The 22,389-nt window shown below is 44.8% G+C and overlaps 1 protein-coding gene across 4 annotated transcripts in view; it reads left to right on the plus strand.

Moving 5' to 3' along the window:
- MYOCD (myocardin) overlaps window positions 1-22,389 on the plus strand; it is a 108,622-nt gene that overhangs the window by 41,480 nt on the left and 44,753 nt on the right. Inside the window, exons 3-6 of one of the 4 annotated variants that reach the window (XM_062216698.1) lie at window positions 6,562-6,605; window positions 11,578-11,633; window positions 13,019-13,094; window positions 16,505-16,666. In XM_062216698.1, the coding sequence (XP_062072682.1) occupies window positions 13,079-13,094; window positions 16,505-16,666 (178 nt within the window). In that variant the 5' untranslated portion in view covers window positions 6,562-6,605; window positions 11,578-11,633; window positions 13,019-13,078. Of the gene's footprint in view, window positions 1-6,561; window positions 6,606-11,577; window positions 11,634-13,018; window positions 13,095-13,594; window positions 13,674-16,504; window positions 16,667-22,389 lie in introns of all 4 variants that reach the window. The other 3 variants (XM_062216697.1, XM_062216700.1, XM_062216699.1) reach the window with 3 other exon arrangements.

Here is a 22,389-nt window from a genome sequence, read left to right on the forward strand (position 1 = left end):
ATAGCATAAATATTAATAAAATATTACAAAATCAGCATTTTGCATCTGAAGTTGATGGCATCATTAAGATAATTTCCCAGAGAAAAACGTCCTACAGAGAATAAATTTCACAAAATGGTGAAGGTTTTCCCTCGTCGGCAGCTGTCTCTTCTCCACCTGACTTTGCAAGGACAGAGATTCTACCGGGGCAACATGTGCACGGCACAGAGGGCACACACCACAGGCCCTGCCTGGACAGACCTTTTCTTTGCTTAGCTCTTCCTGGAAAGCAAGACCCACAGTGCATCTCCTCACCTGCTGGGAGTTGGCCTCTTCAACCCAAGCAGAGACAAAAATACGAAACTCACAATCCCTGTGTGGTGCAGAGCAGTGTGTTCCTTCAGGCTGCTAAGGGCACCTGTGGAAATGCAATGGGGACAAGCAAAGAGGAGCTGAGAGTCTCAGGATCATCTCCAGTTGGTCTAATTCGACAAATTTTATCCCAAACAAGAATTCTGTACGGGCACTGTGCCGGATACTAGAGGGACAACAATAATGAACAAGATGGCCCTTCTGAGAGACAGTTCAAGGTTTTAAGTGAGAAAGTATTTTGCCCAGGTGTTAGGATTCCAGTTAGAATGCCCATGTCCCAGGGGTTATTGTTGTGGCATAGTGGGTAAAGCCTCCGCCTGCAATGCCAGCATCCCATATGGGTAGCTTTTCAGGTCTTAGCTATCAGCTCCATGCTAATGTACCTGGGAAAGCAGCAGAGGATGGCCCAAGTGCTTGGGCCCCTGCACCCACATGGGAGACCCAGATGAAGTTGCTGGCTCTTGGTTTCAGCCTTGTCCATCCCCAGCCATTGCTGCCATCTGGGGAGTAAATCAACAGATGGGCAATTCTCTCTCTCCCCCTGTCTCCCTCTCTCCCTCTCCCTCCCTCTCTCCCTCTCTCTCCCTCTCCCTTCCTCTCTCCCTCTCCCTCCCTCTCTCCCTCTCCCTCTCTCTTTAATTCTGCCTTTCAAATAAATAAAATAAATCTTAAAAAAAAGGATACCCACATCCCATATTAGAATACCTGGGGTTCAATGCCTGACTTTGGCTCCTGACTCTAGCATTCTGCAAATGTAGTCCTTGGGTGGCAGCAGGTGGGCTCCAGCGACTGGGTTCCTGCTGCTGTTGGAGACCTGGTCTGAGTTCCTGGCTCTCACCTTCAGCCTCAGGCAGAGGCTACCGTGGGTATTGGGGGTAGTAAACCAGTGGATGGGAACGCTCTCTATATATCTGTCAAATAAAGGTAATAAGAAACATAAGTATGTGTAATTGAATATTTAACTCATGACATTCCACAAGAAGACTTTTTGTTTCCTCATTATATTATTTGGAATTTTTGAAACAAAGAAGAGGAAAGGAGGAAGGAAGGGGAGAGAAAGGAAGAAAGAAAATCTAATAGTCTTCAGAGATTATCTAGTTCTGTGATCTTCCTGCTTTTGTACTTGTTAAAGAAGTTTTATAAATGCAGAGTCTTCGAAAAGTTCATAGGAAATTTATGAAAAAAAAACATGCATGGTTGGCACTGTGGCTCACTTGGTTAATCTTCCGCCTGCGGCGCTGGCATCCCATATGGACACCGGGTTCTAGTCCCAGTTGCTCCTCTTCCAGTCCAGCTCTCTGCTGTGGCCCGGGAGGGCAGTGGAGGATGGCCCCAGTGCTTGGGCCCTGCACCCACGTGGGAGACCAGAAAGAAATACCTGGTTCCTGGCTTTGGAGCTACACCGGTAGCTCCAACCGTAGCGGCATTTGGGGGGTGAACCAATGGAAGGAAGACGTTTCTCTCTGTCTCTCTCTCTCACTGTCTAATTCTATCTATCTGTCAAATTAAAAAAAAAATGCATGGGCTTCAAAATTTTTTACATCGAAATAAACTTATCTTTTAATTCTATTTTTCACAAACTTGTTGAAATCCCTCTGTATCATTGTCTGAAATGACAATGATGGCCTCTGCCCTGGCTTCTCCCCCTCATTGTTTCCAGAAGATTCTCCCCTCATCGTTCCATGAGAATCTCCTCTGACAGGTTGGTTCTCTTCAGAACAGAGTCCAAAGACCTGTGACCTCATTCAATGCCCATTTGTCCTTGACATACACAAAGCTGCGGTTGAATAGATGGAAGAGAGTTTTCAGAGGTCCCAAAGCCAAGTCTGATGTTGTTTCATTTTCTACAGATTCAACTTATGAGAACTTAAATGCATGCAAGAGAAAAGTATTGATAAAATCTCAAATAATTGCCATCCTCCCCAGATTCTAAAGCTTATCATAAATTGCTTAAATCCAAAGCTGATAGCCATGTGACTTGTCAGTTGAGTTCAGGTTATTATCATGCTAGAAGTACTGTTATTAACCAGTCAACAAAAATACCTGCTGCTCTTTAGGAGAACCCATCTTGATTTTTACAATAGATTAAATCTCTAGAACTTGTCCCTTGCCCCCCCCAAAAAAAAAAAAATGCAGCTCCCTCCTTTGGTGGCAGAGCTGAGGGCAGAGTCTGTGTCTCTTGACCTCTAACTTCTCAAATGTTCAAAAGCAATCACTTGGCCTTTCAAAGCACTTACGTAGGTTTCCATCAGAAAGCATCTGGTAGCCCAGAAATTCAGCTGGAATTGGAAAAAAGTAAAAATGAATGTGTGAAAATGCCAAGGATAAACTAACAAGTCTGTGTCACACAATGACCAATATTGAGTGGAAAACTCCCTAGATTTAGCCATATTGCAGAGCTCACTTCAATTGCACTCCAAATTGATGATTAAATTCTAAGATTTCTCCTCTGCTGACTCTAAGGAACTGAAAATAAGTGTAAGGGATTGACATTGTGGCGTAGTGGGTTAAGGAGCTATCTGTGATGTAAGCATCCCATATGGGCACTGGATTGAGAGCCAGCTTCTCTACTTCCAATCCAGCTCCTTGCTAATGTGCCTGGTAAATCAACAGAAGCTGGCCCAAGTGCTTGGGCCCCTGCACCCACATGGGAGACCCAGAAGAAGCTCCTGACTCCTGGCTTCAGCCTTGCCCAGCCCTGGCTGTTGCAACTATTTGGGGAGTGAACCAGCAGATAATAGATCTCTCTCTCTCTCTCTCTCTCTCTCTCTTTCTCTTTCTCTTTCCTTCTCTCTCTCTCTCTCTCTCTCTCTCTCTGTGTGTGTATGTAACTCTACCTTTCCAATAAATTTTAAGAAAAGAAAAGGAACAGAAAACAATTCTCAGTTGACTAGTGAAACTAGTCCAAATAGATTGAGTTTTCTTCCATCCCTCTTTCTGGACATGCATCCTACAGCTTTTGAACTCACTGAATAACCAACAGTCCACAGCAACAAATTAAAAAAAAAATTGTTAAATTTGGTGTAAGAGGCAGAGAAACAGAGTTCCTAACCAACCACTTGTTTACTCCTCAAATGCCTACAATGATTGGGGCTGGACCAGGGCCAAAGTCAAGAGCCAGGAATACAGTGTAGGTATCCCACATGGCTAACCGGAACCCAGCTACCTGAACCATCACTACTGCTCCCAGAATCTGCTTTGGCAAGAAGGTAGAGTCAGGCATAGGAATAAGGAATTGAACCCAGAAACTCAGATGCAGGTATCTTAACTGCTGAGCTAACTACCCAGCCCAAATTATTTTTTTAATTCTTTATGTATTTAAAGAGAGAGAGATTCCATCCACTGGTTTACTTTATTTTTTTTTCAGTCTTTTTTTAAAAGATTTATTATTTATTTATTTGAAAGTAAGAGTTACACAGAGAGAGGAGAGGCAGAGAGAGAGAGAAAGGTCTTCCATCCGCTGGTTCACTCCCCAGCTGGCCACAACAGCCAGAGCTGCACCAATCTGAAGCCGGGAGCCAGGAGCTTCCTCCAGGTCTCCCATGTGGATGCAGGGGTTCGAGGACTTGGGCCATCTTCTACTGCTTTCCCAGGCCATAGCATAGCAGAGAGCTGGATCGGAAGTAGAGCAGCCAGGATATGAACCAGCGCCCATATGGGATGCCGGCAACGCAGGCTGCAGTTTAACCCACTACGCCACAGTGCCGGCCCCTGGGTTTACTTTCAAAACGCCCACAGCAGCCAGAGCTGGACTAGGCTGAAGCTGGGAACCAAGAATTCAATCCCCACATGAGGGGCTGGTACTGTGGTACAGTAGGCTAAGCCTTCCACCTGTGAGGCCAGTATCCCATATGGGTACCTATTCAAGTCCCGGCTGCTCCACTTCCAATCCAGCTCTCTGCTTTGGGCTGGGAAAGCAGTAGAAGATGGCCCAAGTCCTTGGGCCCCTGCACCCACATGGGAGACCTGGAAGAAGCTCCTGGCTCCTGACTTTGGATCAGTCCAGCTCTGGCTGTTTTGGCCATTTAGGGCATGAACCAGTAGATGGAAGATCTTTCTCTCTGTCTTTCCCTCTCTCTGTATGTAACTCTACTTTTCAAATAAATAAATAAAATCTTAAAAAAAAGATCTCCACGTAGGTAAAAGGGACCCAACTAGTTAAGCCATCACTGCTGCTCCCCGTGGTGTGCGTTATCAGGAAACTGGAATCAGAAGCAGAACTGGGATTTGAACTCAGGCACTTTGATATGAGATGCAGGAATCCCAAGTGGCATTTTAGCCACTGTACCAAACTCCTGCCCCCAAATCCTTTTTCATTATGGCTTCTCATAAACATTTACTTTGTTCTTAATTGTGTGTATCATGAGTTTATGAATTGAATGAATTGAAAGATGTCATATCTTGATTTTCATTCAAGAAGGGTAGCCAGGGTTCTCAGATCAGTATAGAATCCCCAGAACAACTCTAAATGTCGAGGGAAAGGGTTCTTGGGCCAAGAATGTGGACCCCAAGCCTTATCTCAAATCGCTTTTACATTTTACATTGTGAAATTCCCACTTTGAAAACGCCTGTGAAATAGCGTCTCAACGTAAATGTAGAAATATCGAAGTCTTCCTGTTGGAACTTTTCTCCAAAACTCTACCTCTGAATCTCAAAGTGGAGGTTTCAAATTGCTTACTTTGACATCAAATCTAGTGTTCAAAAGAGAATGGCTTCCTTATCCCTTCCTTTTGAGCCCAAGGGTACATGAAGACATACAGGATCTTCACATTCTCTTGGCCTTAGGGCAGCTCCAACCTTTGCCCCTTATAGGCCTGCAGTGTTGGGGTCTAGCTGTCATTTCTAGTGCACTTTTCACCTGCAGAGTTCTTTTTCCCTGGCATCACTCTCCTAGGTAGACTCTTTTTATTTTTTTAAGCTATACTATGAAGTGATGAAATTTGGGTCCTAGTCTTTTTTTTCCAAAGATTTATTTATTTATTTGAAAGAGTTACACAGAGAGAGAAGGAGATGCAGAGAGAGAAAGGTCTTCCATCCTCTGGATCACTCCCCAGTTGGCTGCAATGGCCAGAGCTGTGCTGATCTGAAGCCAGGAGCCAGGAGCTTCTTCTTGGTCTCCCTCACAGGTGCAGGGGCCCTTGGGCTTGGACCATCTTCTGCTTTCCCAGGCCACATCAGAGAGCTGAATCAGAAGTGGAGCAGCTGAGACTCAAACCAGTGCCCATATGAGATGCCGGCACTGCAGACGGCAGCTTTACCCCCTAGGCCACAGTGCTGGCCCCCTAGGTAGACTCTAAATGACATCATGTGATTCCAACCACTTCTGAGGCCTTAGTGTTAGATGAGTAACTATGTGAATTGGACTCACTCAAATGATCATAGAGCGATTGAGTAAGTATGTATTGACTAGTCTGAGGAAGACTCTGGGGACTACACACAGCAATCAGACGTGACTTCTGTTTCAAAATGCTTACAGTCTAGAAGGGGCCCATGTCAGTCCCATTTGTTACCTGGAAGATTCTGGACATTAAGCCAGTATGAGAGAGTAAGTATTAGAAACCATGAAGGAGACCGGCGCCGCGGCTCACTAAGCTAATCCTCCACCTGCAGCGCCAGCACCCCGGGTTCTAGTTCCAGTTGGGGTGCCGGATTCTGTCCCGGTTGCTCCTCTTCCAGTCCAGCTCTCTGCTGTGGCCCGGGAAGGCAGTGGAGGATGGCCCAGGTGCTTGGGCCCTGCACCTGCATGGGAGACTAGGAGAAGCACCTGGCTCCTGGCTTTGGATCAGTGTAGTTCCTGCTATAGTGGCCACTTGGGGGGTGAACCAACAGAAGGAAGACCTTTCTCTCTGTCTCTCTCTCTCTCTCACTATCTAACTCTGCCTGTCAAAAAAAACAGAAACCATGAAGGAAAGACATGACTTTTTCTCTCCTTCTGCTACTAACAGTCTATTGTGATTGAACACACGGGAGATAGGAGGAAATGTGAGCTCATTCTCCTGGAATACAGAAGACGTGATTGGAAAACTAAAATGGATTTCAGAGGACCTGGGGCCCAGAGAGGCTGCCGTTTGTCCTGAGAATCTAGAGAAAGCCACTGCTGTCCCAGAAGGAAATGTCTGGGTAGCTTGGTCCCAAGATCTGATCAATGTCGATGAGTTTCAAGATGCAATGAGTTGTCTATGAATGGTGCTGCCTTTATTTTTTTTGCAGACTAATCCAAGCTACAGCAGCCACATACTTACTGCAAAGCCTGGGTAAATCCCTGAATTGTGTGATGCTTCTGAATAGCACGAAGAATGGCCGGGCCATTTCCTGCACCCACACTCCACGCAGCCTCTCGATAGTTTTGAGAAGTTGACTGGACAAAGTCTCTCTTCCTTTCCTCAGTGCATCCATTTGACTTGGCTTTTCCCTACCACACTCTGTTGGCTGTTTGAGCAGAACACAGCACAAGAGGATTAATCTATCTGCCTCTGCCCTTCTTTCTAACATCTCAAATTCAGAGAGAGAAAAAGGAACCCTGGATTTTCATGCCAAGCCCATTTGCGTCAACAGTCCTAACTTTCTTCTTTTCTCTCACCTCTTTCGTTTTTCCAGTGCCCTGTTCCTTATCAAGTAGAAAACGAGCAATTACAAACATGCTTTTAATTTATCTTCCAAGCTAAAATTTATCTTCCCAGCTTCCAAGAAATTTCTAAGTATTCATATAGGTTGCAACAAATGCTCAACTGCTCAAGCCAAGTCTTACCTATCACAAGGTTGCTTGGGAATAGCACTGTTTTCTTGCTCCTAATACTGTTGTTTGGGTATTGAATAAGCAATTTATGAACAACCTAAAGAAAGACCATAACTTGCAAAGCACTATCCCTTGTAACTAGCATGTATCTCATTTGTTCCAAAGAAAAGTGCTCATTGTCCAATTTGTCTTTAAAAGACAAGCATCACTAAGCCCACTTTGTTAAGTGGAAAACAGCACAGGAAGACTACCAGACTATTCAAGATTACACCCCACCCCCCCCCAAAAAAATGACAAAGCAAGAACAGAACTCAATGGGCAATTCCTCAATTTTTGATCATCCAAGTCTTCTTGAATTATACCCATGTACCACAGATCTTACATTTGAAATTTTTTGTCTTTCCCCTTCAGTATTAATTATTAATCCAGGCATTAAGTATTCATCCAGATACCTGTTTTAATTTAATCAATGGCATGCAGGTTTACCAGTCAGTACTTTCTCTTGAGACAACCATTATTAAACCATATTGCTGTGAATCCAAGCAGGAGGAATGGAAAAATAAGTTTCATTAGCCTAAGCAACCTTTCTCTGTGCCAATATAGCCTTCATCTTCAGTTTGTTGAAATACTGAAAATCAGTCCTGGAATTCCAGGGCTCCCTTCTTGAACTCCCAGATTCCCAAGGACCCCAGGTCAGGACTCAGTGGCCTTATTAACTCCACAGCAGTGGTTCTCAAACGTACAGAGCAAAACCACCTGGAAGGCTTTTTATGACACACATCCCCAAGTCCTACCCTCAGAGTTCCTGATTCTGTAGGTCAGGGTAGGACCCAGGAATTGGAGTTTCCAACACATATCCAGTCATCATGATGGTCGCTGGTCCAGGGCCCACACTTTGAGAACCACTGCATGATTGCTGCTCCAAGTCTCTTGCTCTTCGGCTCTACCTCTTGATCCTCATCCTTGGTACCAGCGGGACTGGATGCTCGGCAGCCTGGTAGTGAAGAGTCCTCTTACTAGAAGCCAGGTCCTGTTCTGCTGCCAGGGCTGCTGCCCTACTCCAGACACTTCCCTGTGCTGAAGGCTCAGGCCCCTGAGCTCCCAACGCCTGGGCTTCCACCCTCCCCCACCCCTTTCCTCCTTTGTCTGGGATCTCCTTGGAGGCATGAGGTTAGAGTGGAGAGAAGGGAGCTGCAGGAGGCCTGTTCTTATCTCCGGATCTTTCTCTGAGCTCTAAGTAAGCAAATGTTTATATACACAGCTGACCCAAATTAGCCAGAGCTGTGGGGACAGAAATAGGAATAGCCCACAACTAAACTCTGAGGCGAGAACGTTGAATTCCCCTGTGAGGAGCCATTAATCTTCTTCCAAGGGGAACGAGTTCGATGTGTGGCTGACTGAATTTATGACCGTATTTTAATTTGAAATCGCACGGACTTATTTTTTTAATTTAAAAGTCCAAATTCCTTTTCCATCTTAAATGTCAATGTCCTTTAAATACAAAAGTTTGCCATTTGATACTCCCAAGGCTGCCAGCAAAAGTGATCCTCTGTGTATTTTCCAAAAAAAGTCGACTAGGGGAAGGGGGCACCGTGGCTTTTGTGGGCCCTCAAGGGAAGTGGCTAAAACCCACATTCTCCAGAGTCACGGAAAACACGAACCTCAGACCTCAGCCCAGGGCCGTGGCAGGGTAGTTTTCCACGGTGTGACCTCAAACCAGTACCCCGAATAACACTCTGTGAGCCCCGAGGAGAAGAGCATGTGGTATTCGCAGTGTGTGGACCTCCTTGGCATTCCTCTTGAATCCTTCTTAAAGAGACGTAACTCCTCCCACTCCTGGAGTAGAAGGTTCCAGAAGACCTCTGTGCTCCTGGCATTTGAGAACTGGACTGTGAGAATCATTTCACAGGGGAGTAGTTAACACTAAGAAGTGATGAACTGTAGCTCTATAAAGCTAAGAAACAGGGAAGGCAACGTGTCTTAGAATAATTAATAAGCTCCACTAATAGGAATTGAAGAGCCTTGGGGACAAGAAAATCAGACAAATTCCTTGTAAGCCCCAAGTCTTATTAAAACCAATTGTGTTTGCAATGGAAGAGCTTGATCAAATTTATCCACACCATTCCCATGGGGGAGCCCCTTGAGGAAAAGGGTGCATTATTCTTGTTAACCACTTAGGAAAGCCACACAAAGACTATTTCTTATTGGGATTATGGGAGTAATTAAGCCATGCCTAGATATAAAACTAATTAAGAGACAAGTAGACCATAGAGACAAGTAGACCATAGGTGAGAGCCCAAGACCTATTGGTGCAGATTGTCCAGGCTCAGAAGGGCATAGAGGACTTTGGATAATCAGATTTCCCCAGAGGAAATAGGGTAGCTTTTCAGAACACCCTCAACATAAATTGCCACCATGCTCAAATGCAAGAAAATGCAAAACTTTTCTTTGGTGGCAGATCCCAAATCAAAAACAATGCCTGGGCCCCACAGGAAAGCTCCCATTTATTTCTCAGTGAGTGCGGAGAAATGGTGGGAGTGAGGGAAGGGCCATCTACAGGGACAGATTGGGCAGACAAGCTCATTTTTAAGAATAAAACACAGGCCGGTGCTGTGGCTCACTTGGCTAATCCTCTGCCTGTGGCGCCGGCACCCCAGGTTCTAGTCCCGGTTGGGGTGCCAGCTCTGTCCCAATTGCTCCTCTTCCAGGCCAGCTCTCTGCTGTGGCCAGGGAGTGCAGTGGAGGATGGCCCAAGTGCTTGGGCCCTGCACCTGCATGGGAGACCAGGAAGAAGCACCTGGCTCCTGGCTTCATATCGGCGCAGCACGCCAGCCATAGCAGCCATTTGTGGGGTGAACCAACAGAAGGACGACCTTTCTCTCTGTGTGTCTCTCTCTCTCTCACTGTCTAACTCTGCCTGTCAAAAATAAATAAATAAATAAAACACAGAAGCCAAAGAGAAACTGGTGCTAGATCAGTGGTAAGTGGGGCACTCAAGCCTCATATTCTTTTTTTGAGTTTTATCCCCCCCCCCCATAAGAAGAGAAACCTTCACCTCTGGTCACAGTAAGAAGGGTACCTACCAACTATATTTGGCACAAGGCAATCAGCTGGTATTATTTCGCATGTTCCTTTGGTCAACACTGTTAATGCTGGGGTGAGGCAGAGGAATTTATAGCGATCACTGCCTTATGAGCATCCCAAGTAGCCACCAGAATACAAGATAATATGTTTGGCCACCATTATGGTTGCCACCAAGACCACAGCTGTGTCCTGCTGAAAACTATGCTCAGATTTAGCACATCTTTAAGGACTGAATAAGGAACCCACCCCTACCTCCCACCCTATACTCAAATGGTTCCAAACGATCTGGCCAGAAATCTAATTTTTATGCCAGCCCAGATACGGAAGAACACTTCCTCACCTGCAGTTTAACATCTGTTAAAGTAACCTTAGAACTATAGATCGTGTGATCCATCAACTTGTCCAAACGTACAAGGCAGGGTTAGGGGGAAATATCAGTGTAATTCTGTAACCTCTGACCAACCTCAACACTTGCCATGAAAAGCAGCTGTGGCTACTGCTAGAGATTGTTCCAGGGGAACAGGAAAACCTAGAAACTTGGGAATTTTTCTGAGTGGTGTCCTACTCCTTTGCTTAGTCAAGAGAGTTCACTAAATGGAAAGATGCCCGGAGTAAAGCAAGGGTATGGTGGGAAGAGGGAGACTGGCAGGTGGTGCAGGTGGTTTATGGCTATTCACCTGTGCCTGTGTCTACTGATTGTTAAATTCTGAACCTACTGCTCTGAAAGAAATTACAGTGGTTAGAAGACCTAGGCTCCTAGCCCTAACTGTGTGACCCTAGGTAGGTCAGTCCGTTTCTGTGGACCTCAATTTCTCCATTCTGTTCAGAGCTGGATTTGAACTTCTCTATCTCCAAGATCCCTCCCAGCCCCCTCAAAGTCTGATTCTCTGCTTCTCACTCAATGCCCTTAAGTTGCATGCTCATAACCCAGTAGACTTGTACTTTATGCCAAATACAGTCCCTTCCTGCAGTATGCCCGCCACCCACCCCAGACCACAACTATCCATGCAGCCTTTTGCACTCCAGAGCAAAGAAAGTGGAAGAGAGTGTTAGTTAGCCTGACTACCCCTCTCTCTCAAACAAAAGGGTCACTTCCATCATCAGTCTTCCACCAGCCTCTCTATTTTCTCAAGCACTTGGAAGGCCCTAACTCCACCACTTCTCTTGTTTCAAGCTCCACCTCTACTGCTCGTCCTGGCTTAGACTTGATGTCCACCTTCCTCTGTCTCATCTGGCTTCAGGGCAGCTGGCACCCTCAAGGCCTTTCCTCTTTCATTGCTTATAGCCTAATAAAAGGCAATCACTTCCATACTATGCATAGCTCTGCAAGCCCACCGACAAACCCTGCAAGACTGACCCGCACCCTTCACACAGCCTCTGCTCATGTCTTTGTCTTTCTGTTTCAGCATTGAAAAGTCCAACTGAATTCCATGAGCAAAGAAAAAATTTGGATAGTGACAAGGTAATTTTTGCAGACTACCTTTCCTGAACTTGGACTGTAGGCTATAGGACCTCTGAATGCTAAACTTTGCAGTAACATTTCTGCATCAAACTCTACCCATTGACGGATTCCTGCCCTCACACCATTTGGAATTTTATTCCTATTAACTGAAAACTGTAGAAATAGGACCAACCATATTAGCTTTGAAACTCTTATTGTTTAACTTAAAAAAAAAAAAGTCACAGCAAGGAGGCACTAAAGGTCAAAAAGACTTTAATAAGGGAAATAGATTTGGTTTGCAAACTATCCCTCCCCTTATTGCAATGTTCTCTCTAAGCAACAGTTAGATTTTCTTAAATCCGATTGAATGATAAGGCAGGATCTATATAGAGTTTATTTGCAGCTTCATACAGGCCAAAAGAATGCTTATTTACCTTTCTGTTTTCTGTGTTTGTTTTTAGCATTTGAGGGCAGATATTGGGTTATATCCTCTGCCTTCATAGCAAATCTCTGCCACCTGAATTTATCAATAACATAAATACTGTTTAACAAGCTCCAGCACTTTGAGGGAGGAGGGGAGGCCCAAGGTTGGGGATAGGCCTGCTGGATTTCTTTGCCTGAGAATTCCAGCCTTGCAACTTGTCTACAAGTCGACAGGAAGAGCAGAGCTCTGCAACTCTTCAAAACTGCTCACGGGTAGCTATTTTCCTACCTCCTAAAGAACAGCAGAGAACAGCAGAGCATCTTCTATCAGAACTGGAGTGATTCCTCAGGCCTCACTTGGGGTAGAACCCAGAACTGGAAATCAGGGGCCTGGGGTTCCATGTTGGCCCCAGCTTACTCTTGACATCCCTCCAAGCAGCTCCACCATCAAGAAGAGGCAGAGACTCGGGAAATGACCTATCCCCAAATGTCCCTCCAGCTCTGAGTAGGTCTGAGTCTAAAGGCTTTCCATTCTCACAAGTCCTAAGAGAGATGTCAGGCAAATAACAGGAGAAGGACATACAGTGTCATGCCCTTTCAGATGGAGTCAGGCAATGTTTTATCTGTGACCTGAGTTAATCTCGTGGCTATTATAAGAGGCAGTAGACTAAGATTGGTTCTAATACAAGCAGCCCAAGTATCACAGCGGTCACAGTGATATTTTATTAATCTGTACATGCCTGACCCTTGAAGGACTTTTCAATTTGTAGCCCTGGTGTGGACCTAAACCCATTCCTCTTCGCCTTATCCTCTCATCATAAAATTACAACAGAGGCCTGTGTAAGAGTTCCTTGTGGAAGACCAAGGAGATGTGCAGGTTCCTTCCATTGTAGATAGAGCACTTTTCTCCTTGAGAAGAACTGAGATTTTTTTTTTTTTCCTTGAAGTTAAAACTGGGTGACCCCCATGCTTGTGTTCTACAGACTGAAGATTCCCTGAAGCGCAAGGCCAGAAACAGGTCCGACCGTGCCGACTCGGTTAATATGCACATTCTCCAAGGTAAGCCTGCACAGAGTGATGAACTAGGAGATGCCCGTCAGACCGTGGGCCCCTTGTCCCCAAGGTTTTTGTGGCTGTGCAGTTACTAAGCCCTCTTAAAAGGTGTCCCCTGCCCTTCCAAAGGGGATCATTTCGGTCAGTCTTCTATGTACTCTAAGCCAAGTAGAAAAATCAGAGTTACAAGCCGTCTCATGGTTAAGGAGGTCTCAGGCTTGGGTTCCAGTCTCAGCTGTGCCACTCCCTGTCTCAGGCAGATCACATAGGAAGTGCCCACGTATGGTGCCAATTATGAGGGTCTTTCAAAAAGTTCATGGAAAATTGGGATTAAAAGAAATGTATTTGGGTGCAAAATAAATTTCGAAACCCAAGCAATAATGTTTTCATAATAGTTTTTTATGAGCTTTTTGAAGACCCATCATAAGCATGGGTTTGAAGTTCTTTTTTTCCAAAATAAACCTATCTTTTAATTCCATCTCCACAAACTTCTTAACTTTTTGCAGTGCCCTCGTATTGTTAATCTGGATCATCACTCACTTTGGAATGTGATTGGGACTCCTTACCTGGTTCCATACCCTCTAGGTAACTGCTTGATTCTGCTTTGCTGCTGACGCCTGGCATGCAGGGATTGCCAAGATGAGAAAACCAGTGCCGGTCCAAGCAGGCTCAGTTGCAGTGCCTTAGGCTACCGCCTCTATGATGGGGAGTGCATGACAGGACAAATACGTAATTGGCCTCCATATCTGGACCCTTGGATGAGGGAGTAGAGGTTTCTGGTCTTTCTTCAGGAGCTGCTGTTCCTGGGATGGGAATCCCACAGAACACTGGTGTCTGCCTCCTTTGACAGTTGAGCTATGGAGTATTTACTTGTTGAACAAACACTGTGTTGGATGCATGCTAGGGGCTGGCTGCTCTGTGAGAGCCTCTGAGTGCAATGATGAGGATGACAGAGGTTCCTGCCCTCCATGGATAACAGAGTAGGCAGACATGAGAATCAGCGTTTATAATCCAGCATGACAAGAGAGGGAATGTATGTTGCTGTGGATGCATGGGAGAGGAACTGAGAGGCATTTTAATCAGAAAGCATGGGGAGGAGTGAGAAAAAGAACTGCAATATGGGCCAGGTAGAGAAAGTCGGAAGGGCACGGCAGGTTGAAGAAACAGCATGTACGAGACGCAGGCACTATTTGTCTAAGACTTGGACTTCCTTGCAAGACTGCACTAGCTTTAAGTAGTATGAATGATCCTGGAATATCATGAAAACTGTGAATTTTGGCTCTGTGATCAGCATCAGTTCTAATTTCATCCTGGCTTCCCGCTATCTTCCCGCTCTAGGTGCAGAACTATTTCCAATGTAAGGAAAAGAGAAAAAGAAGACAATGTAGAATTCAAGGGAAGGGGTTACATGGAATGTGAGACTTTGACCTGGATGAGGCATCCCAGGGATGCCATGTGCCTTAGGCAAAGAGGAGAGAGGATCTTAGGGGACAGTGACAAAATGCTTACCTCCTCTGCGGTGGTGTCTAAGAACTTAGAAACAGCTACTGTGTCAGCACAAACTCACAGCTGCACAAATAATCCAAGAAATGCCATTTCAAATGAGACACAGACTTGTCGGTGATCAAGTAGCAAATAAAAGCAAAAATATGCACAAGGGTAGGAATAGAACACACATTCTTATACACTGCCGGTGGGAGTGCAACCAGGTCAACATTTCTGGAGGGTAATTTTAACAATGTGCATAAAATCCTTCAAAGCGTACCCACCTTTTAGCCCTGTAATATAATTTCTAGTATTTTACCCAAGAAAATAATAAGGCACACAAAGATTTATGAACAACGATTTTTTTAAAGGCAGAGAAATAGACATATCTCTCACCCACTGCTTTACACCCTAAATTTCCCCAGCAGTCCCCAAATTTCCCCAATAGAGTCTCATGGAATCCTCTTCTTATCCCCAACAGAAATTGGGAACTAGCTCCCTAGTGCACCAAAGATCTGCTAGACACAAAGTGGCCTCTGCCATCCAGGAGTTCATTGATCAAAGGGCCAGAGCTTTTAATTGCCAGAGGCAGTCAAAGCAAAGGTGATGTGTAAGAACAGGGAGAGTTAAGAGGGCCTCGGGCTGGGACCTAAAAGGCAAGGAGAATGAAGGTGGAAGGGGAGTAGACAGGAAGCTTTTCAGGGTAGGGAAAGGAACTTGGTAAGGCATGGGGGATAGAGGAGAAATGACCAGGATCATTGGAGTGGTGGGTTTGGGATGCAGAGTCACCGTCATAAAGGGAAGTGAATTTCGTTTGTAAACTTGTAGTGAGTGGAGCAAAGTGCAGCAGGATGCAAGAGGAAAGGATGATCAGTCCTCTGTGGCAGGTGGCATGGATCAGCAAGATCTCTGAAGCAGGGTTTAACCGGGAGCCCTTGGAATGACCTCCGGGGTGGTTTGGAGAGGATTTAAACCCAGGCTTCTTTGATCTAAACAAATGTTCCCTCCTTCCTGTGTGAAGGGCTTTACACCTGCAGCTTCTAGATAAGTTCAATGTGCTGCAACCAATGAGATAGCCCTAGAGCTTCCCTGTGTGGACAGTTCGGGATCAGCCACCAGGTGCAAGGTCTGGATGGTGAGGATAAAAATGACAGAATAGTGGCATTGGCACACTTTACCACATTCTAAATTTGTCGGAGAGTCTGTGGACTCTCCTAGAATGTTCACTTATGGTTCTCCACTGGGAAAATGGGTTGCACAGATTCTCCTTTGAGCTCTGCTTCCAATCAAGTCAAGACCCAACTTAGAGGGGAAGTTGGTGTCATATGGGAACAGAGTTAGGGCTCTGAAGGTGTGACCTTTCTCACCTCCTAAATGAGGAGAAATGCCTGTTGGGTGTATTGATTTGTAAAAATCTCTCAGTCTAACTAGATAACTGTTTTGAAGAGATTTTTTTTTTCTCTTTTGCAACTGACCTGGATGTTTGGCACAGTGGGTGTCACAGCATTGAAAATCTAAAGCCTTTAACAAGTCATGCTCCCCCTCTAATTATGACAATAGATCACACTGACTGCAGGCTTAGCTTGTGCCAGTCACTATGCAAATCCTGTAGCTTAGGGTCAGGCAAGCAACGTGGGCCCCCGTGGACGGCTTGCTTACAAAATTGCCAAATTGCACATTTTTTCACAAATCCTCGCAAAGCAAGTTTCTCTAGCTTTCCTCTGTGCCTCTCTATTTGCCTTTATTTGGAAGTGTCTGGTCTTTTGTGCTAATCCCTGCAAAGTGATGATGATTGCATTGAAAAATTATTAGGATGGTAGAGCACGACGTGACACAATGTTTTGTAATCACAAGCCAAAAACAAAAAAACAAAAAAAAAAAAAGAAGGCATCAAATTCGAGAACTGATCCTTTTCATTTCAACCCCCTTAGCCTCTGCTGCAGAGAGGTCCCTCCCATCTGCTCAGATGAAGCTGAAAAGAGCTCGACTTGCGGATGATCTCAATGAGAAGATTGCTCTCCGGCCAGGGCCCCTGGAGCTGGTGGAGAAGAACATTCTTCCTGTGGATTCTGCAGTGAAAGAAGCCATAAAAGGTAGTGAGAGCAAATGACGCGCCTCTCCCTGGTACTCATGGGATCAGAGGGCTGCCAGAGTACTGACATTCTAGGGGTCTTGGGGGTGAGAGACTGTCACTAGACAAGAGCCATGCCAGTATGTTACATGTAACCAGAGACCCTCAGGGTGAGGAAGGAACTCCTATTCACTCAACTATGGAGTCAAGGTCAACATAGGTCAAGTTTGCTCTACTCAGCCAGGCTGGGAACCTAACCAGGCTTAATCCTCAAATCATCTCTCCTATAAGATCTCATTTCTTAGGAGTCATGGTCATGACCTCCTTTAGCTTCCTCTTTTAAACAGGGGTGGGCTGGTACAGTGGAAAGACAATTGACTTTCAACCCGAAGACCTGGGCTTCATGCCCAGCTTGGCTGCTTTGTGCTGGGCCTTGCCCAAATAACTTTTTTATTCACTGAGGTGAAGGTGACAATGCCTGCTTTGCCCAGCTCTTGGGAGTGAAATTCATGTCATATGATGCATGGAAAACTCTGACAACTCCCACTGCTCTTTGACATTGAAGTACAGACAGTCAAGGAGGAGTTACCAACATTGATTCTGCCACCCACCATTAAAATAATTTCATAGACTTTTTCAAATGACTTGAATTCATCTCTAGAAGGGTTGAGGTGGCATCTGGGAAAACCATGATAGAAGATGAAAGGGGAAGCTTACTGCTTCCATATGCAAACTGTTTTTCTTCCAACCTGGCCCGCAAATAGTGCTGAGAACCATTGATGAGAAGCGGCACTTTCAAAACGTTATGGAGCATGAAGTTAAAGATAAGTTCATTTGTGTCCATGAGATTTTTAAAATCCATGCTCGACTCCTCTTTGGAGGGGTCTCCCAAGAGTTCATAGAAATGTGTATTATAAAAAAAATTATTCACGAATCTCAATAAAATCTTTTGTCCCAAAATAAACTTACCTTTTAATTCTATTGTTTCACAAACCTTTTAAAATCCTCTCATATATTTCCATGTTAGGGCATTTAATTCCCCTCACCTAGTACCCATCCTGGCTCAGGAATTCCACCTGCTGTGTAGCATGCTTGCTACCCTTCATGACCATGGGCTGATTGCAAGCCGGAGCATCCCCAGAAGGGGTTGGACAACCTAGCACAGGCCCAGGAAAAAGATCCAAGTTCAAAATCCCAAGTACAGTTTCTACTGAGTATATACCATTTTTGCACCCTTGTAAAGTAGGGGAAAAAATAAGTTGAACCATGATAAACTGTAAACCATCTTTATATACTTCACAAGTAAAGTTAACATTACATTTTCACATTTTCCCATGTGCTGGAAACAAATGTGATCACATTGGTCCATTACTTGAAAACACTGCTTATTGAAATCATAGGAACCCAGTGACATTCTTAGGTGGTAGATCTTTTCCACTATTTTTGTCATAGTTATTTATGCGCTTAAATTTTCCCCTGAAGTTAATTTATATAATCTACCTCTTTCTAAGAATTCTCATTATACTCCTGAATTTCAAAGGTATTAGCCTTAAGTAGTATATAGTATCAGCTCATGGTTGTTCTAAATTTCTCTGAACCTAGAATTATACCCCATTTGTAATTCCAAAGCCATTTATACAAGGGTACTTCAAAAAGTTCATGGAAAATGTGTTATGGAAAAACTGTGCACAGACTTCAAATTTTTACATCAAAATATACTTAGTTTTTTTTCTTTTTTAAGGTTTTATTTATTTATTTGAGAGGTAGAATTACAGAGAGAGAGAGAGACAAAGAGAAAGGTCTTCCATCTGCTGGTTCCCTCCCCAAGGGCAGCAATGGCTGGGATAGGGCTAGACCAAAGCCAGGAGTCAGGAACTTCCTCCAGGTCTCCCACATTGGTACAGGTGTCCAAACATTGGGCCATCCTTTACTGCTTTCCCAGGCCACAGCAGAGAGCTGGATCGGAAGTGGAGCAACTGGGACTCGAACCGGTGTCCTTATGGGATTCTGGTCCCGCAGGTGGAAGTTTAGCCTACTACACCACAGTGCCGTCCCAATAAACTTAGCTTTTAATCCTATTTTCCACAAGCATTTTAATTGTCTTGAAATCTGAGTTGTAGAGAAAGACCACAAGAGAGACAGAAAGAGAGCTTTCATATACTGATTCATTCCTCATATACCACCAACAGCCAGGGGGTCATGTCTAGGAGGCGGGAACTCACTCTAGGTCTCTCATATGAGTGGCAGGGACCCATCGACTTGATCGCAGTCAATCCCAGTGATGTGGGAAACAGGCACTTTAACCCATCTCCTAAATGCTAGGCCAAAGACCTGCCCCTACTTTCCACTAATTCAAGAAGCATTCTTGAATTTTGTATATTTTTTCTCTTCCTTCTTTTTCACTATACTAACCAAAAATCTTTCTTTACAATAGGTTAGTAGGGGGAGGAAGCAATACACGATTCTATTTATGAATTGTATTGGTTTTCTATCTTTTCTCAAATTCAGCATTGCTCTCAGTCAGGTTTTTGTGCAGGAAAGTCTATACGAGGAGAGCTGAGATTCGGGAGAATTCATCTGGCTGCAGGTGCAGAGGGAGAGAATGGAGGCAGAGAGAATGGTTGAGAAATAAGCCCCCATGCAGGTGAGGAGGCAGACATGTGTCAGCAGCAGCACATCAGTTGAAAAGGAGAGAAAGCAGTAAATACAAAGGGATTAAGAAGTAATGATAATCCACAGGATGCGAGGCTGCCTGAAGATAATAAAACAGGAGCTGCAGTCTGTTGGCCAGGTTTTCAAACCTAAACTTCGGTCTCTGTGGCATAGCAATGTTACTTAACCTCATTGTACCCCCAACTCCCTCATCTGTAAATCCTATAATGACTGTCTTGTGGAGCTTTTTTTTTTTTTTTTTTCAGGGTAGAGCACTTAAATAATTTATGTAAAGATTTAGCTAGGCACTGAAGACGCACCCGCAATTTAGTCTCTGTTTCTGAACTCAAGGAATTTGCACTTGGGCCAGAAAAGGGCGTGGAAGGAGAGAATTATCACTTCTTGTGTTAATTTCTGTGAAGGAAATAGTCAAAAGTCACAGTGGGTGTACATCTGTGTGTACCTACTCAAGACATCCCAGAAAGACTGAACTCTGATTTGGGCCCTCATGGGAGAGGGGTAGAGGAGGGTGATATGGATGGAGATGTATGTACTGGTTGGATTATAAAGTTAAGTTGTATATGGAAAAGAGTAGACAGTTCAAACTTCAGAGAGGCTGTTACCACTCAAGGGAATAAATAGAAGCGCTTTTCTCATTCTCCAACAAGGGGAAACATGCTTTAAAATGAGAGCAAAAATGAGAGTCATGGAGAAGAATTGGGAGCCATGATTATTGGAGGTGAGGGGAACGGATTTTGTATGTAGGAAAGTGATGTGTGAGGTGGACTCAAGAAAGTCCAAATAGTCAGAGACCTCCATTGGGAAGTTGTTCCTTTTGTTTGATGAGAGCCTGCTCCAGAGTACTTGGTTGCAAATACAGAAAAAAAAAGAGGATCTGAGAGGTAGTTGAGTTTGTATGATTGGATGACAGACCAATGGAATACACCAGCATATCGAAGTAGCCCCCAAAGTTTCTCTCTTGAATAATGGAGTAAATAGTGCTGCATTTATCTTTCTTTTTAAAAGATGTATTTATTCACTTGAAAGTCAGAGTTACACAGAGAAAGAAGGAGAGGCAGAGAGAGAGAGAGAGAGAGAGAGAGAGAGAGAGAGAGAGGTCTTCCATCTGCTGGTTCACTCCCCGCAATGGCCAGAACTGTAACGATCCAAAACCAGGAGCTGGGAGCTTCTTCTGGGTCTTTCACGTGGGTGCAGGGGCCCAAGCACTTGGGCCTTCTTCTACTGCTTTCCCAGGCCACAGCAAAGAGCTGAATCGGAAGGGGAGCAGCCAGGGCTCGAACCAGTGCCCATATAGGATGCCAAAACTGCAGGCTGCGGTCTTACCTGCTACACAACAGCACTGGCCTCAAGTGCTGCATTTATCAAGAGATCGTGGTGGCAAAGGAGATTTGGGGAAAGATGATGAATTCTTGTTTTTTGTTTTTGTTTTGTTTTTTAAAGATTTGTTGATTTATTTGAAAGGCAGAGTTACAGAGAGAGAGAGAGAGACAGAGACAGAGACAGAGATCTTTCATCTGCTGGTTCACTTCCCAAATGCACACAGTGGCCCGGACTAGGCCAATCCTAATCTAAGCCAGGAGCCAGGAGCTTCTTCCAGTTCTCTCATGTAGGTGCAGGGGCCCAAACACTTGGGCCATCCTTCGCTGTTTTCCCAGGCCATGAGTAGGGAGCTGGATCAGAAGTGGAGTGGCCAGGACACAAACCAGCACCCATATGGGATGCTGGTGCCACATACGGTGGCTTTACCTGCTCCGTCACAGCGCCTGCCCCAAATGCATGTTTTGTTTTGTTTTGTTTTGTTTTGTTTTGTTTTGTTTTTTACAGATAGAGCTAGACAGTGAGAGAGAGAGACAGAGAGAAAGGTCTTCCTTCCATTGGTTCACCTCCCAAACGGCCACTATGGCTGGAGCTACGCCAATCCGAAGCCAGGAGCCAGGTGCTTCCTCCTGCTCTCCCATGCGGGTGCAGGGCCCAAGCACTTGGGCCATCCTCCACTGCCTTCCCGGGCCATAGCAGAGAGCTGGACTGGAAGAGGAGCAACCAGGACTAGAACCCGGTGCCCATATGGGATGCTGGCACCACAGGCAGAGGATTAGCCAAGTAAGCTACAGCACCGGCCCCTCATGTTTTGAACTATGGAATTTGAGGGACCTATTAAAAATGCAAGGGTGAAGTCTAAATAGGCAGGGAGTTCTATGGAGCTAAAGTTCAGAAAAGAAGATTGGTCTGGAGCTACAGACTTGGAAACCCCCTGTATATGTGGCAAAGTATGCTGATGGACTAGATACAGTTTCCCTTTCATTCATTTGTTCATCTAATATCTGTTGACTGCCTCTAGATGACAGATAGTCTGAACTCCTAGGATATATTAATGATCCACACAAACAAAGATTTCTCCTCTAGCAAAACTGACATTATAGTAGGAGAGACAAAACACAATAAGCAAGTAAATTATACATCATAATAAGAGTTAATAACTATTTTGAAAATTACAGTAGTATAGGATGCAAAGAATCACGAACACCCAGTACAGAGGTTGGAGAGCACAGGAAGGAATAAAAAGAGAAATAGTGTTAACACGAAGCTCTCGCACAATAGAATTTAATTTAGAGAAAGGGAATCTGTGGAGAATAAACAGAAGGATTGCTTAGAGCAAGAGCTGGAGGACCTAAGTTTACCTACTCCAAGAAAAATGCAGAGGAACATTCCACTTGTGGAGAATTGAGCACCTGTTACTCCATCCATGCATCCTTCTTGAGCTGTGAGCTTTCAAATGTGCACAGGAGTTTTTAATGGGCAAGGTGACTGTACCATATGAAATGTCACAAAGACAGAAGGTATTGCTTACAGAGCAGCATGGCCCCTCCAGGAGAGGAGCTGACCCAACCCATTCTTCTGCCTGGCACTTCTTGTGATCATATCTCCTCCCTTGGAGAGGCTGTGGCTGTACTGTGTATCATTCCCCCAGCCTCTGTGTATTTTTCCCTCCTCCATCCACGTGCCTGTCCAGATGTGTTTACATTTCCCAGCTGTCCCTGCAGCTGTGTCTCTGTGTCTCTGCCAAGCTCTGAG

This window comes from Lepus europaeus, chromosome 18, assembly GCF_033115175.1.
Source record: "Lepus europaeus isolate LE1 chromosome 18, mLepTim1.pri, whole genome shotgun sequence".
Lineage (NCBI taxonomy): Eukaryota > Metazoa > Chordata > Mammalia > Lagomorpha > Leporidae > Lepus > Lepus europaeus.